The sequence below is a fragment of the Scyliorhinus canicula genome, chromosome 1 (genome assembly GCF_902713615.1).
Source record: "Scyliorhinus canicula chromosome 1, sScyCan1.1, whole genome shotgun sequence".
Taxonomy (NCBI): domain Eukaryota; kingdom Metazoa; phylum Chordata; class Chondrichthyes; order Carcharhiniformes; family Scyliorhinidae; genus Scyliorhinus; species Scyliorhinus canicula.
Window position 1 is genome coordinate 285,957,848 of NC_052146.1, and position 16,419 is coordinate 285,974,266.

At 48.7% G+C, this 16,419-nt stretch overlaps 2 protein-coding genes across 3 annotated transcripts in view; one reads left to right on the top strand and one right to left on the bottom strand.

Annotated features, from left to right (window-relative positions):
• Positions 1-16,419, bottom strand: part of LOC119975081 (protein CEBPZOS-like) — a 36,070-nt gene that overhangs the window by 7,383 nt on the left and 12,268 nt on the right. The window lies entirely within an intron of this gene.
• Positions 3,566-16,419, top strand: part of slc30a6 (solute carrier family 30 member 6) — a 169,408-nt gene continuing 156,554 nt past the window's right edge. The window contains 1 exon segment of the mRNA XM_038814568.1: positions 3,566-3,764. Within this exon segment, the coding sequence (XP_038670496.1) occupies positions 3,608-3,764 (157 nt within the window). The 5' untranslated portion in view covers positions 3,566-3,607.

A 16,419-nucleotide genomic window follows, 5' to 3' on the forward strand; every position in this document is an offset into this window, starting at 1 on the left:
CGGTACCTGCCTGTACGCAAATACACAGCCCTCAGTATCTGCCTGTACGCAAATACGCTTAGCCCTCAGTATCTGCCTGTACGCAAATACACTGAACCCTCAGTACCTGCCTGTGCCCAGATACTGAAATCTTAGTGCCTGCCTGTACCTAGACACCGAACCCTCAGCACCTGCCTGTATGCAGATACACTGAGCCCTCAGTACCTGCCTGTACGCAGAGACACTGAAACCTCATTACCTGCCTGTCGCAGATACATTGAGCTCACGGTACCTGCCTATACGCAGATACACTGAACGCTCAATACCTGCCTGTACCCAGAAACACTGAGCCCTCAGTATCTGCTTGTATGCAGGGACACTGAAACATCAGTACCTGCCGGTACCCACAAACACAGCCCTCAGTACCTGCCTGTACGCAGGTACACTGAGCCCTCAGTACTTGCCTGTACTCAAATACACTGAACCCTTGGTACCTGCCAGTACCCAGAGACACTGAACCCTCAGCATCTGCTTGTACGCAGAGACACTGAAATCTCCGTACCTGCCTGTACCCAAAGAAACTGAAACCTCAGTACCTGCCTGTACCCAGAAACACTGAACTCTCAGTACCTGCTTGTACGCAGATACACTGAGCCCTCAGTACCTGCCTGTACCCAGAAACACTGAACTCGCAGTATCTGCTTGTACGCAGATACACTGAGCCCTCAGTACCTGCCTGGACCCAGATTCACTGAACTCTCAGTACCTGCTTGTACGCAGATACACTGAGCCCTCAGTACCTGCCTGGACCCAGATTCACTGAACTCTCAGTACCTGCTTGTACGCAGATACACTGAGCCCTCAGTACCTGCCTGGACCCAGATTCACTGAACTCTCAGTACCTGCTTGTACGCAGATACACTGAGCCCTCAGTACCTGCCTGGACCCAGATTCACTGAACTCTCAGTACCTGCTTGTACGCAGATACACTGAGCCCTCAGTACCTGCTGGACCCAGATTCACTGAGCCTTCAGTACCTGCCTGTACCTAGGTCCACTGAAACCTCAGCATCTGCCTGTACCCAGAAACACTGAACGCTCAGTACCTGCCTGTACCCAAAGAAACTGAAACCTCAGTACCTGCCTGTACGCAAATACACAGAGCCCTCAGTACCTACCTGTACCCAGAAACACTGAACGCTCAGTATCTGCCTGTACGCAAATACACTGAACCCTCAGTACCTACCTGTACCCAGAAACACTGAATGCTCAGTATCTGCCTGTACGCAAATACACTGAACCCTCAGTACCTACCTGTACCCAGAAACACTGAATGCTCAGTACCTGCTTGTACGCAAATACACGGAGCCCTCAGTACCTACCTGTACCCAGAAACACTGAATGCTCAGTATCTGCCTGTACGCAGGTACACTGAGCCCTCATACCTGCTTGTACTTAGGGACACTGAAACGTCAGTACCTGCCTGTACCCACAAACACAGCCCTCAGTACCTGCCTGTAAGCAGGTACACTGAGCCCTCGGTACTTGCCTGTATGCAGATACACTGAAACCTCAGTACCTGCCTGCACGTAGATACACTGAGCCCTCAGTACCTGCCGGCACGCAGATACACTGAGCCCTCGAGACCCACTGTACCCACAAACACTGAGCCCTCAGTATCTGCTGTACCCAGATACACAGAGCCCTCGGTACCTGCCTGTATGCAAATACCCTGAGCCCTCGGTACCTGCCTGTATGCAGATACCCTGAGCCCTCGGTACCTGCCTGTTCCCACAAACACTGAGCCTTCAGTATCTGCTGTACCCAGATACACTGAGCCCTCAGTACCTGCCTGCATGCAGATACACTGAGCCCTCGATACCCGCCTGTACCCACAAACACTGAGCCCTCAGTATCTGCTGTACCCAGATACACGGAGCCTTCGGTACCTGCCTGTATGCAGATACCCTGTGCCCTCGGTACCTGCCTGTATGCAGATACCCTGAGCCCTTGGTACCGGCCTGTTCCCACAAACACTGAGCCCTCAGTATCTGCTGTACCCAGATACACTGAGCCCTCGGTACCTGCCTGTACCCACAAACACTGAGTCTCAGTATCTGGTGTACGCAGGTACTCTGAGCCCTCAGTATCTGCTGTACGCAGGTACTCTGAGCCTCAGTACCTGCCTGTACCCACAAACACAGCTCTCAGTACCTGCCTGTACCCACAAACACAGCTCTCAGTACTTGCCTGTACCCACAAACACAGCTCTCAGTACCTGCCTGTACCCACAAACACAGCTCTCAGTACCTGCCTGTACCCACAAACACAGCTCTCAGTACCTGCCTGTACCCACAAACACAGCTCTCAGTACTTGCCTGTACCCACAAACACAGCTCTCAGTACCTGCCTGTACCCACAAACACAGCTCTCAGTACCTGCCTGTACCCACAAACACAGCTCTCAGTACCTGCCTGTACCCACAAACACAGCTCTCAGTACCTGCCTGTACCCACAAACACAGCTCTCAGTACCTGCCTGTACCCACAAACACAGCTCTCAGTACCTGCCTGTACCCACAAACACAGCTCTCAGTACCTGCCTGTACCCACAAACACAGCTCTCAGTACCTGCCTGTACCCACAAACACAGCTCTCAGTACCTGCCTGTACCCACAAACACAGCTCTCAGTACCTGCCTGTACCCACAAACACAGCTCTCAGTACCTGACTGCACGCAGATACTGAAACCTTAGCGTCTGCCTGTACCTAGAGACACTGAGCCCTGAGCACCTGCTGAATACGCCAAGCCGGGGACGTATTCATGCCCAACCCCCTGGATCCGGTTATTTGACTGACATTTAACAATTCACCAGCTCTCACCTTCCAAAATCAGTCCAGCATGGAGGCTGATACGGAGTCTGCGCACTGCACTCCTCTGGGCCGTGCGGGGCACCGTACAGCCAGGGGAAACGCGTTTGCACCATTTCGAAATCCCTGCCTGGGCTCAGAGTTCTGTCCTGCCTTTCCCTTCACTTTGTCTGGCGCTGGATTCCGCTTCAGGTCCAATAACGAGTTGACTTTGTGATCGGTTTTAACAGGACCTTACCAACAATGAAGTACTTCACAAAAAGGTCCCTTCATTCCCCCGCCAATAAAAAAATGCCCTTTTACTAGTTTGAACTAATGTATGTTTGTGGCACTCACAGTATTATTTATAATATGATCACAGATCCAGCCAGCTCCCCATTCCTGCTGCATCCCCTCAGGGTAATTTCCAAGCTGAGGAGGATTACTGCCAAACCCAAACAAATTTGACGGTTAGCTGTCCTTATCCCAGTTATCAATTACTAGTTGGCTGAACAATCCCATTCTGCTGGTTTGTCAAGTAACACATTAAACACAAAATAGTTCTTGGCACATTTTCTGTCTGTAGATCATAATTCAATTTTAAAGGGATTGTGGATAAAATGCAGACGGTCTTATTTCGGTCAGATGGACTCAGTGCGAATGAGGTGTTTATTTGCTGCATCTGCTGGTCTTTCTTGTTCACAGTGACTGGCTGATGTGCTTGAGGGGAGGCCCCGCTTTAAGCTGCCGGTGGGGGCGGGGCGAAGCCGGCGGCCGAAGATGGCGGAAGACACGTCTCGTTACCTGAGCGGGGATTATTATCCCCGCAAATTCGGGCCCAAACCCGATGTTGTGCCCTCGGGGGTGACCGAGAGGAAGATCTCCCCCTTCGGCCCGGACATGGTGGTGGTGGACGTGGTGAATGTGAAAGAGGAAGGTGAGAGAGAGGGGAATGGAAGGGGAGCATTGGGATGGGATGGGTGGGCAGAGAGGATGGATGAGTGGGTTGAGGATTTTTTTTTGGGGAGGGTTAGGATAGGAGAGAGCCTGGATGGGGGTGGGAAATGAAATGAAATTAAAATCGCTTATTGTCAAGAGTAGGCTTCAAATCAAGTTACTGAAAAGCCCCTAGTCGCCACATTCTGCCACCTGTTCGGGGAGGCTGTTATGGGAATCGAACTGTGCTGCTGGCCTGCCTTGGTCTGCTTTCAAAGCCAGCGATTTAGCCCAGTGTGCTAAACAGCCCCTGTTTAAGAGGGGGTGGATGGGATGACACTACATTCAGGAGGCCAAGATGGATCATCCGCTAGGTACATCTGGCTGAAGGTGGTTGCAAATGTTCAGCCTTGAACAGAAAGGACCTGCAAAAGAAAGGATTTTTCCATACAGGATGAACCTGCAGCCTCATATCTAATTTCAGAAATCCACAGGATCTAAGGAAACCTTTTCAGCTATTAAAACATTACACATAGTTATACTTTTTAGTACTGTAGATTGCAGCAGTCATATAAGACAATCCAATATTTTTTGTGCAAAAATGCAAATAAGTTGACATCCAATTCGGTGGCACGTTAGTTAGCACTGATTCCTCACAGCTCCAGGGTCTCGGGTTCAATTCCAGCCTCGAGTGACTGTGTGGAGTTTGCACTTTCTCTCCGTCTCTGCATGGGTTTCCTCCGGGTGCTCCGGTTTCCTCCCACAGTCCAAAGATGTGCAGGTTAGGTAGATTGGTCATGCTAAATTGTCCCACAAGTGTCCAAAACGTTAGGTAGGGTTACTGGGTTATGGGAATAACTTGGCTTAAGTAGGATGCTCTCTCCAAGGGCCGGTGCAGACTTCTTCTGCAGTGTATGTTCTATGATTGTTCTGTGAATTCTTCAGCTGACAAAGCATTTTTGAGGCTATACCGTATTTCTTTGCTTAAAGTTCTATTTCTGTTTTTGAAAAGTGCAACTACTTTGATTGTAAAATCTGATCAATTCAGTGTAAAAGCTGTAGTTGAGTTTTTAATCTTTTTTTAATAATCTTTGTTGCCACAAGTAGGCTTACATTAATTCTGCAATTAAGTTACTGTGAAAAGCCTCAACTCGCCACATTCCGGCGCCTGTTCGGGTACAAAGAGGAAGAATTCAGAATGTCCAAATTACCTAACAGCACATCTTTCGGGACTGTGGGAGGAAACCCACACAGACACAGGGAGAACGTGCAGACATCGCGCAGACAGTGACCCAAGCCAGAAATCAAACCTGGGACCCTGGTGCTGTGAAGCAACAGTGCTACCCACTGTGCTACCATGCTGTCCTGTTCTGAAGGACCTTTTTGTTGGAAAAAGATTAAAGCGTTGAACCCTGGAAGTTGAAATTCTGCACATTCCTTCAATCATACATGAAACCGCTTCTTCAGCAGGGGCTTCTTCAGCAGGGGTGAATAAGGCGTTTAGGGATTTCTACAGTAGGCTGTACAGGTCAGAACTCCCTACGGGGCCGGAGGGGATGAGGCACTTCTTTGGGGGGGGGGGCTGGATTTCCCAAAGGTGAATGGGGAGCTGGTAGAAGGGCTGGGGACCCGATCGTTGGAAGAGATAGTGGAGGGTCTGAAGGCCATGCAGGCGGGTAAGGCGCCAGGGCCAGATGGGTACCCAGTGGAGTTTTATAAAAAGTTCTCTGGGATATTGGGGCCGGTGTTGATGAGGATGTTCAATGAGGCAAGGGAAAGAGGGGTGCTGCCCCCGACAATGTCACAGGCCACGATTTTGCTGATTCTGAAGCAGGACAAGAACCCAGAGCTGTGTGGGTCCCAATGGCCGATATCCCTGTTGAATATGGACGCTAAACTGCTGGCCAAAATTTTGTCCTCCAGGATTGTGTTCCGGACGTTATTGGGGAGGACCAGACGGGGTTTGTTAAGGGTAGGTGGTTGGTGGCTAATGTAAGACGGTCGTTAAATGTGATCATAATGCCCCAGAAGGTAGGGAGGTGGAGGTAATGATCGCAGAAAAGGCTTTTGATCGAGTAGAATGGGATTATCTGTGGGAGGTCCTGGGACGGTTCAGATTTGGGTAGGGCTTTACTGACTGGGTCAGGTTGCTGTATCAGGCTCCTGTGGCAAGTGTACGGACGAATAGGACAACATCGGACTATTTTAGACTGCAGTGGGGAGACAGGGTTGCCCCCTCTCCCCACTGTTCGAGCTAGCTATAGAGCTGTTGGCAATTGGGAGGGGCTGGTCCGGAGGGGTGGGGGGTGGTGTTGTGTTGTGTGGAGCACAGAGTCTCGCTCTATGCAGAGGACCTGCTTCTGTCTATCAGACCCATTAGAGGGGATGGAAGAAATCATGAGGATTCTAGGGGAATTTGGCCGGTTTTCGGGGTATAAGCTAAATATGGGGAAAAGTGAGATGTTTGCAGTCCAGACAAGGGGACAGGAGAGGCGATTGGGGGAGCTGCCGTTTAGATTAGTAGGGGGAAAATTTAGGTACCTAGGCATTCAAGTGGCGCGGGTATGGGACCGGCTGCATAAATTATATGTGGCCCGGCCAGTAGACCAAACGAAGGGCGATTTTCGGAGATGGAACACGCTCCCGTTGTAATTAGCTGGTAGGGTGCAGACATTGAAGATGACGGTCCTCCCAAGATTCGTGTTCATGTTTCAATGTTTCCCCATCTTTATTCCGGTGTCCTTTTTTCAACGGGTCAACAAAGTGATCTCTGGCTTTGTTTGGGCGGGCAAGGAAGGTTGAGCAGAGTAGGGGAGAGGGAGGGCTGGCGCTGCCAAATTTTAGTAACTATTCCTGGGCAGCGAATCTAGCCATGATCAGGAAGTGGATGGTGGGGGAGAGGTCGGCATGGAAGCGTAAGTAGGCGGCTTAATGCAAGTGCACCAGTTTGGGGGCGTTGGTAACTGCGCCTCTGCCGTTCCCGCTGGCACACTACTCTACAAGCCCCGTGATGGTGGTGGTGGCCCCGAGAGTCTGGGGGCAATGGAGGAGATGTGGGAGCAGAGGGAGCATCAGTCTGGTCCCCAATCTAATAATCATCGGTTTGCCCCATGAAGTATGGATGGGGGGTTCCGGATATGGCGGAGAGCAGGGATTGAGAGGATGGGGGATATGCTTATAGAGGGGAGTTTTACGAGTATGAGGGCGCTGGAGGAGAAGTTTGGGTTGGTAAGGGGAAACTAATTCAGGTATCTGCAGCTGCGGGACTTCCTACGTAAACAGGTGTCAACCTTCCCACTCCTACCGCTAAGGGGGATTCAGGACAGGGTAGTTTCCAGAGGGTGGGTAGGAGACGGGAACGTCTCGGACATTTACAAGGAACTTATGGGGTCAGAGGAGACGCAGACCGAAGAGCTGAAGCGCAAGTGGGAGGAGGAGCTGGGGAGGAGAGATAGAGGGTGGTCTATGGGCAGACGCGTTGAGTAGAGTCAATGCGTCCACAACTTGTGCCAGGCTCAGCCTGATAGAATTCAAGGTCATTCACCGGGCTCACATGACAGTGGCCCGGATGAGCAGATTCTTTGCGGTGGAAGACAGGTGGGCAAAATGTGCAGGAGGGCCAGCGAACCATGTCCACATGTTCTGGACATGTCCGAAGCTTAGGGGATTTTGGCAGGGGTTTGCAGATGTCATGTCCACGGTGTTACAAACAAGGGTGGTGCTGAGTCCAGAGGTGGCGATTTTCCGGAAGTCGGAAGACCCAGGAATCCAGGAGGAGAAAGAGGCAGGCGTTCTGGCCTTTACTTCCCTGTTAGCCCGAAGACGGATACTATGAGCTTGGAGGGACTCAAAGCCCCGAAGTCGGAGACCTGGCTGTCAGACATGGCTAGCTTTCTCTGGAGAAAATTAAGTTCGCCTTGAGAGGGTCACTGTTAGGGTTCGCCCGGAAGTGGCAACCATTCGTCGACCTCTTCGCGGAAAATTAATCGTCAGCAGAAGGGGGGGGGGGGTTAGTTTAGCTTCGAGTAGGGGTTAATAAAGATGGGACCTGTAAGGGAGGGAGACGGCTTTTGCACTGTTTGTAGTTTCTTGTACATTGTTTATTGTGTTGTTATAATACCAAAAAATACCTCAATAAAATGTTTATTTTTTTTAAAAATGAAACCACTTCTCAAACATTAGTTAAAAAATACAATAAAATCTGCTAACTCTTGCTACTTGTTTTAATCAAGCCACTTCTCTCTCCCCAGCAGAGAGCACAAGAGGAGTTGCGATCGGGGGGGATTCGGGAGGGAAGTGTTGAGCGAGAGAGTCTCTGAGTGGGAAAGAGTTCGGGGGAGAAGGAGATGCCATCCAAAATAGGGAAGACAGCCCTGGCGCAAAACAACACTGCAGTGAAAGTTCCGATGCTAAGTGTACATACCAGCCCTATAATTAAAAAAAGGTCAAGCGCCATAGTCCCAGATGACCATAGGCTGCTTTCTGCTTTGAGGGAGAGACTGACTGGTGATTTAACCTGAGGATCAGCACACTTCGGGCAAGGAGAAAGGTTGAGAAGGCAGGGCCTTCATGGATAACCTATTTGCCTAAGCCCGATATATTGTGCTACCAAAGTGAAACAATATTGAATGAGGAAGCTTAACATGGGGATTTACTGTATTTGCAATAGACGTTGGTCTCAATTTTTCCGCTCCAAGTTACACGTTTAGGATTATACTTGCCTTGTACCTCAGGCATGTGATCAAGTGGGTGTTTCAGGCTGTGTTCTCACGAAGCTGCATGGATGTTTAAGATACACCGCCATAGAATAGGCCACACATGTTTACCAATGAACAGAAATGGGTCCTCCTATACCACAGTTCACATTTTATACTCGACATAGAAGTGAACTCTTTCATAGCGTCAAAGATTTACTTATACAGCTTATGGTATCTTTCCTTGCATTCTTTAGGAATTTATTTGAGGACATCCTTATAAAAGTAGGGTGACACTGTAGCACAGTGGTTGTTGTCAGGGACCCAGGTTTGATTCCTGGCTTGGCTCAGGAAGTGGACCCAATTGAACCAGTGGTGAAAATCTTGTCACCCAGGTAGGCCAGCCCATGGCAAATCCCACCCCCTGGCAACGTGGTGGGACCCAATCCCATCCCTAATAATCTCACCCCTCCACAATAAAGCCCCCGCCTCCGGGGTAGGGGGTGGGGGGTGGCATAGTAGCACGGTGGTTAGCACTGTTGCTTCACAGCGCCAGGAACCTGGGTTCGATTCCTGGCTTGGGTTACTGTCTGTGCGGAGTCTGCACGTTCTCCCCATGTCTGCGTGGGTTTCCTCCGGGTGCTCCGGTTTCCTCCCACAAGTCCCGAAAGATATGCTTGATATGTATTGTATTGTAAAGAGATGTATTGGACATTCTGAATTATTCCTCCAACATACCCGAACAGGCGCCTGAGTGTGGCGACTAGGGGATTTTCATAGTAACTTCATTGCAGTGTTAATGTAAACCTATTTGTGACACTAATAAAGATTATTACAGTGGAAGGGACAGGTGATAAGTGCATGATTTTAGGTGCAACTTATTGGTTTGAAAATTTTAAAAATCTAAATCAAACACCAGCAACCATGTTCCAGGTCCTAGACTGCCCATTTCAATTTTATGTCCGTAAATATGAAACATTGTTTCTTGCCAGGTAATCTTTTATAAATTTATTTTGCAAATTGGAAGGTAAAACATTCTGAGCTTCAATTCTTGTTGTAATGTTGCCAGTGTCTGGTTATTATGAAGGAATTGACTGAGTTTGCTTAAGTGGAGGGGATTTGTTTTGAGTACCTTTAAATATAGTAATTGTTTCAAAATGGGCCATTCCACTTGAACTACTTTCAGTCGCTTCAGAAAAAAAATCACCAGACTTTTTTCCATATAGTGTAGGATTTCGAAGATGAAAAGCTTTAATCAGTTTTGACTTAGAGATGTCCAGTCTATACATTAGAGGAAAATCATTATCATGAAGGTTAGGTTAAAGGGATAGAGCAGAGGGCAGCACGGTGGCTGAGTGGTTAGTATTTCTGCCTCAAGGCGCCGAGGTCCCAGGTTCGGTCCTGGCCCCGGGTCACAGTCCCTGTGGTGTTTGGACATTCTCCCCGTGTTTGCGTGAGTTTTGCCCCCACAACCCAAAGATGTGCAGGGTAGGTGGATTGGCCACGCTAAACTGCCCCTTAAATTGGAAAAAAATTAATTGGGTACTCTAAATGTACATCAAAAAAATTATTAATTAAAAAAGGGGATAGGGCAGGAGAGTGGACATGTGTGGAGTACTGTTTCACAGGCTGGTGCAGACTCGATGGGCTGAATGGCCTCCTTCAGCACTGTAGGGATTCTATGATAATGGTTACTTCAGGAGATTAAATAATACACACCACAATCTCCCCTCTTTCCTTTTTCCGCATTGCTGTGTTAGAAATCCAAATATATGATGGTAGCATAGTATTTAGCACTGTTGCTTCACAGCACCAGGGTCCCAGGTTCACTTCCCGGCTTGAGTCACTGTTTGTGTGGTGACTGTACGTTCTCCCTGTGTCTGCGTGGGTTTTCTCCGGATGCTCCGGTTTCCTTCCAGGAGTCGCGAAAGATGTGCTGTTAGGTAATTTGGACATTCTGAATTCTTCCTCTGTGTACCCGAACAAGCCCCGGAATATGGCGACTAGGGCTTTTCACAGTAGCTTCATTAGGGTGTTACTTGTGACAATAAAGATTATTATTATTATGAAAACAATATTTCTGCTGCTTTTTGCTACTTAATGTTATTTCTTTTCTTTTTTAAAAAGCATTTTATTCAGACTTGTATCAATGTAGGTTACAGCAAATAAACATCCCGGGAAACATTATTTCCAACAATCAACTATACAGTTTGTACAGATTTCTCCTTTTTCACCCCCCCCCCCCCGCGACAAACAGCTCCTCAAGCACGGTCACAAACATCCCCCACCTTTTCTCAAACTCCCCTGCTGAGCCCCTTAACTCATACTTTAACTTCTCTAACCGCAGGAAGTCATACTGGTCACCCAACCATGCTGCTATCCCCTGATGGTGATGCTGACCTCCACTCCAGCAAAATTCGTCGCCGTGCAATCAGAGAGTCGAAGGTCAAAACACCGGCATTCCTCCTCTCCATGAGTTCCAGCTTCTCTGAAACCCCAAATATTGTCACCAAATATCGTCCACACCCTCCTCCACTATCCTGGCTAAGACCGTGCACACTCCTGCCCGAATCTTCCCAATTTTTCACAGCCCCAAAACCTGATTCGCTGGCCCCCGCTCACACGTCTCACACTAATCTACCTCCCCTGAAAGAACCCACTCATTCTCGCCTGTGTCATATGCACCCTGTGCACCACCTTAAACTGTATCAGCCTCATCCTTGCACAAGAGGAGGTCCCGTTTACCCTTCGCAGTGCCTCACTCCATACTCCCCAATTGATCTCCACTTCCCATTTCTCTTTGATCTTCATCACCCACTCGTCTCCCTGTTCCCCCAGCCACTTATATATATCCCCACTTCTTCCCTCCCCTTCCACATCCGGAAGCAACAGTTGCTCCAGCAGGGTGTATCCCGGCAATCGAGGGAACCCCTTCCAGACCTTTCGTGCAAAGCCCCTAACCTGTAGATACCTGAACTCACTACCCCTTGGCAGCTCTACCCTCTCCCTTAGCTCCACCAGACTGGCAAACCCTTTCCTCCAAATACAAATCCCTTACCTTGACCAGCCCCACTTCCCTCCACCTCCTGTATACACAATTCATTTGCACCACTTGGACCCTCCCCGCCAACGTGAAGTGCAGTGCATCCCACCTCTTAAGATCCTCCCTGGCCTCCTCCACCAGCTTTGTTAGGTTCAACTTTGAGCCCCGTCCATTCCCTCGCTACCTGAATCCCCAAGTACCTCAACCTATCCCTCGCTACCGTAAATGGCATCCCCCCTAAATTAGCCCGCTGTGCCAGCTCATTCACTGGGAATATCCCGCTTTTCCCTACATTCAGTTTGTATCCCGAAAACCCTCCAAACCTCACCAACAGGCCCATAATCCTTCCCATACTCTCCAACGGATCCGAAATATACAGCAAGAGCGACACTCAATGCTCCCTCTGTTGCGTCATTATCCCCTGCCACTCTGCCGACCCCCTGAGATCCATCGCCAATGGCTCTATGGCCAGCGCAAAGAGCACAGCGACAGCGGGCACCCCTGCCTCGTACTCCTGTGTAAGTCAGAGCCTCGTGAGCTCATATCATTTGTCCTCACCCTCGCTCTTGGCGCCACATACAGCAACCGCACCCATGCCACAAAACTCAGCCCATAACCTTCCCAAAACTTCAAACAAGTACCGCCACTCCAACCGATCAAAGGCTTTCTCCGCATCCATGGACACCAGAGCTCTCGACGAATTAATCGCCACATTCAACAGTTGTCTTATATTACTCGTGAGCTGCCTGCCCTTCACGAAGCTGGAGGGGCGAGGGTAGTGGCGCGGGAGATGGACCACACACTTTTGAGGGCCCTGTCCACAACTGTAGGTGGGAAATCACGGTTGAGGAAGGAGGAACACATTTTCAAAGCACCATTTTGGAAAGTGACATCATCGGAACAAATGCAATGGAGGTTGAGGAGTTGAGAGAGAGGGATAGGAATGGAGTCCTTACAGGGTATAGGGTGTGAAAAGCTGTAGTCCAGAAAGCTGTGGGAGTCAGTGGGCTTGTAGTGGATATTAGTGGATATTGCTGGAAATGGAGACAGAAAGACCAAGAAGGGGAAGCAAAGTGTCTGAGATGGACCAGGTGAAAGTGATGGAGGGGTGGAAACTGGAAGCGAAGTTGATTAATTTTTCCAGGTCGAGGTGAGCGCATGACGCGGCACCAAAATAGTCATCAATGTATCGGTAAAGGAGTTGTGGCAGGGGGCCCGGATAGGCCTGGAACAAGGAATGTTCCACATACCCCATAAAAAGGCAAGCGTAGCTAGGACCCATGCGGGTACCCATTGCTAAACTTTTGATTTGGAGATAGTGAGATGAGTTAAAGGAGAAGTTGTTGAGAGATAGAATGAGTTCAGCCAGGCGGAGGAGAGTGGTGGTGGATGGGAATTGTCCGGCCTCTTTTCGAGAAAGAAACAAAGAGCTCTCAGGCCATTTGGTGTGGGATGGAGGTGTAGAGGGATTGCACATCCATGGTGAATAGAATGTGGTTAGGGCCCACGAACTGCCGGGGCAGTCCTTTTTGTGGATTTTGGGAAATAGGTAAAAGCGGGCTGTCCGGGGATGGGAGACTGAGATTAGAAGATGTAGGGGGAAGGCACCCGGAGGAAATGAGGCTGCTAACGATGTTGGAGATAATGGCTTGATGGTTTCAAAGATGTACCATTTAAGTTGCTGATTAATGTGCATGTAAATCAAACGGAGTACATAGATTTATAGAATCCTACACCACAGGAGAAGGTCATTAGATCCATTCTGCATGTGTTACCTCTTAAATGCTAGTCTCCTCTTTTGCACTTTCCCTATAACCCTGCAAATGTTTCCTTTTCCAGTGTTTGTCCCTTTGAAAGTTGATGAATCTGCACCTCCACCCTTTCAGGCATTGAATGCTAGATCATAACAACTAGTTGATGTTGACAGCCTTTCCATCAACACAAAAAGAGATGTGGCCTTCAGAAATTGCTACTAGTGTTCAGTTGATTGCACCAATGTGTTGCTGACTGTGACGCTTAAACCATGCTCACAGTGGTCTTGTGTTCTTGCCATGCTAATAAAAGGATATGGAATATGGATCACTGTTAGTGCCAAGGCAAATAGACCTGGTATTCCAGCTTCCAAGCTGGAAAATATTCCCTTTCTTTGTCTGCTGAATAGGCTAGGCCTGGCTTCAGGAGGTGCAGACTTGTTTGGCATTGGAACACACCTTCTTGACCTCTTTCCAGAGGAAAGACAAAAACAATATAACTGGGTTGTTTCCAGGAGTTGCTAGAAGAGTGCTTGCCTAAATGAAACCCCAACCAAAGTTTATAAAATTGAGGGGTATAGAGAGGGTGAACAGTTGGAGACTATTTCCCAGGGCAGAGATGACAATTACAAGGGGGCACAAGGCAGATACGTTAGCGACCTTTAAGACTTATCTGAATAGGCACATGAACAGACGGCGTAGAGAAGGATACAGGCGGTTGGTCTAAATAGGACATGTAATCGGCGTAGGCTTGGAGGCTGAAGGGCCTGTTCCTGTGCTGTATTATACTTTCTTTCGCACCAGATTTCGCTTTTATCCCTCAAAATGTAAATATTGTTATATTAAAGGTGTTGTGCAATAAGGTCTGGACACCGCAGGCAAGGCTATGAGTAAGAAGGAATACAATACCAATCAAACTTGTGGTGAAAATCTTGTCACCCAGGCAGACCAGCCCATGGCATCTCCCACCCCCTGGCAACAGCTGGTGACATCCAATCTCAGCCCTAATAATCTCATCCCCCACAATAAAGCCCCCACCTCAGGGGAGGGCGGCATAGTAGAACAGTGGTGTTGCTATCTTTTAATGGCTATAAATATAGCGATTAATAAGGTCGCCTTTCTTAATCTTAATTATGAATATGCTTTCAGAGTTGCCAGGTATCTCTTGATACCGCCACAAGGTTCAACCGAATATCGATCAAAGAGCTAATACACCAGTTAGTTAGTTCAAAGTCAATGATACTTTATTTACACACAGTATGATTTACTCATGCACAATAACACTACAGGCTAAACCATGCCTATCACTAACACCTATACTTAACTTCGGGTGCCCATGCAAGTCAGAGGAACAGTGGCCGTTGTTCGGATCTGAGGCTGTTGGGTTCGAAGAAGTAGCAGGAGTATAGCAATGGTCGTCCGTCTGGTCGCGAGCGTTGACCTTGAACTTACTTGCTTCTGGTGGTGCAGGTGGAAGGGTCACTCCAGTTGAGAACCGATTCCAAGAGAGTGAACACATGGCGGGGGTTCCTTCTTACACTCGGGGGGGGGGGGGGCTTCACGCTCTTTTAGACGGGCCTTCACGCTCTTTTAGACGGGCCTTAAACTTGATCCCAATCAATTGGGCAGCTTCTCGATCAACGCCATCGATCTGAGCCAATAAAGGGGCGGGTGGCATCATGGCTGGGCATGTCCTAAGTGGCAGTTGGCCTTGCTTTGTGTGTATCTTCTTGCTGAGGTAGTGGCGCCAGAATGTCTGGGACGGTATCGGCTACCTGAGCACTAGTCTTTCGTTCATCGGAGATGGGCCATCAATGTGCAAATCGGCCAAGAGTTTTGCAGTCTGTTTTCTAAATACACATTCATGCTCTGTGCCTGCTTATTATTTTGCATTGTCCATTTTTCCCTGTATGCTCTGCGAGTGTCCATTTTATATGCTGAAAGTGGCCATCCCAGATGGCTACAGTGGTTAGCACTGTTGCTTCACAGTGCCAGGAACTTGGGTTCGATTCCTGGCTGGCTTGGGTTACTGTCTGTGTGGAGTCTGCACGTTCTACCCGTGTCTGCGTGCATTTCCTCCGGGTGCTCCAGTTTCCCCCCACAGGTCCTGTGCTTGTTGATGGAATTGGATATTCTGAATTCTCCCCAAGTGCACCCGAACAGGCAACAGAGTGTGGCAACTAGGGGTTTTTCACAGTAACTTCATTGTAGTGTTAATGTAAGCCTACTTGTGACATTCAAAGATTATTATTATGAATTAGACACACTTCATAATACCCCCACCTCAACAATTAAACCCTCACCTGAACTTAACTCCCCGAATAAAACCACTACCACAGCACTAAATCCCCCTAATAAATCCCTCATCTTAAAACCCCCACCACAGCACTAAACTAAATTACCTGTATTCCAACATCCTTTGCAATGCAACATGTCACTTCCTTCCTTCCCCAGCTCACGGGCTTCCCGCCCTGAGCCCATGCTAGACAGCCAGCCTCTTCACCCCTCTGAATAATTAAGCCTGGTTTGCCACCTGCTAAACCCAAACCCCTCAGCAGAATGAGGGACTGCCGTGGCTGAGATCCCCACGCTCTTATCCCACCTCTTGCCTGCAGACATGCATTACTGGCCTTTGCTCCCTCACCCTCGCAGCTGCCTGACCCTCACTTCACATTTCCCATTTCACTAAGATGAGAACTAGGGGACACAGTCTCAGGGAATTAAGGGATATGGGGAATGGGTGAGGAAATTGAGTTGACATCCATGATCAGCCATGGTTGTATTGAATGGTGGAGGAGGCTTCACAGGCCATATGGTCTATTCCTATTTTGTGTGTTCTTGTATGCGGGTTGGAGTTGGAAATGCAGGGGTGTGAACAGAGACATGGGCAGCATGAAACATCAAAAGTAAAAGGGGAAATTGTAGACTGAATAAACTACCACAACTAAAAGCAGAAGACTGGAGATTGAATCTTTGTTTTATATTGGATGTGGGTGTTGCTGGCTGGGCCAGCATTCATTGGCCATCCCTGATTGCCCCTTCATTAAAGTGGCTTGTTAGGCCATTTTCGAGGGCAGTAGAGTAAACCACATTGCGATGGATTTGGAGGTACAGGTAAGTACAACAGACTTCCTTTCCTCAAGGGCATGAAGCTGCTTTTTAACGACA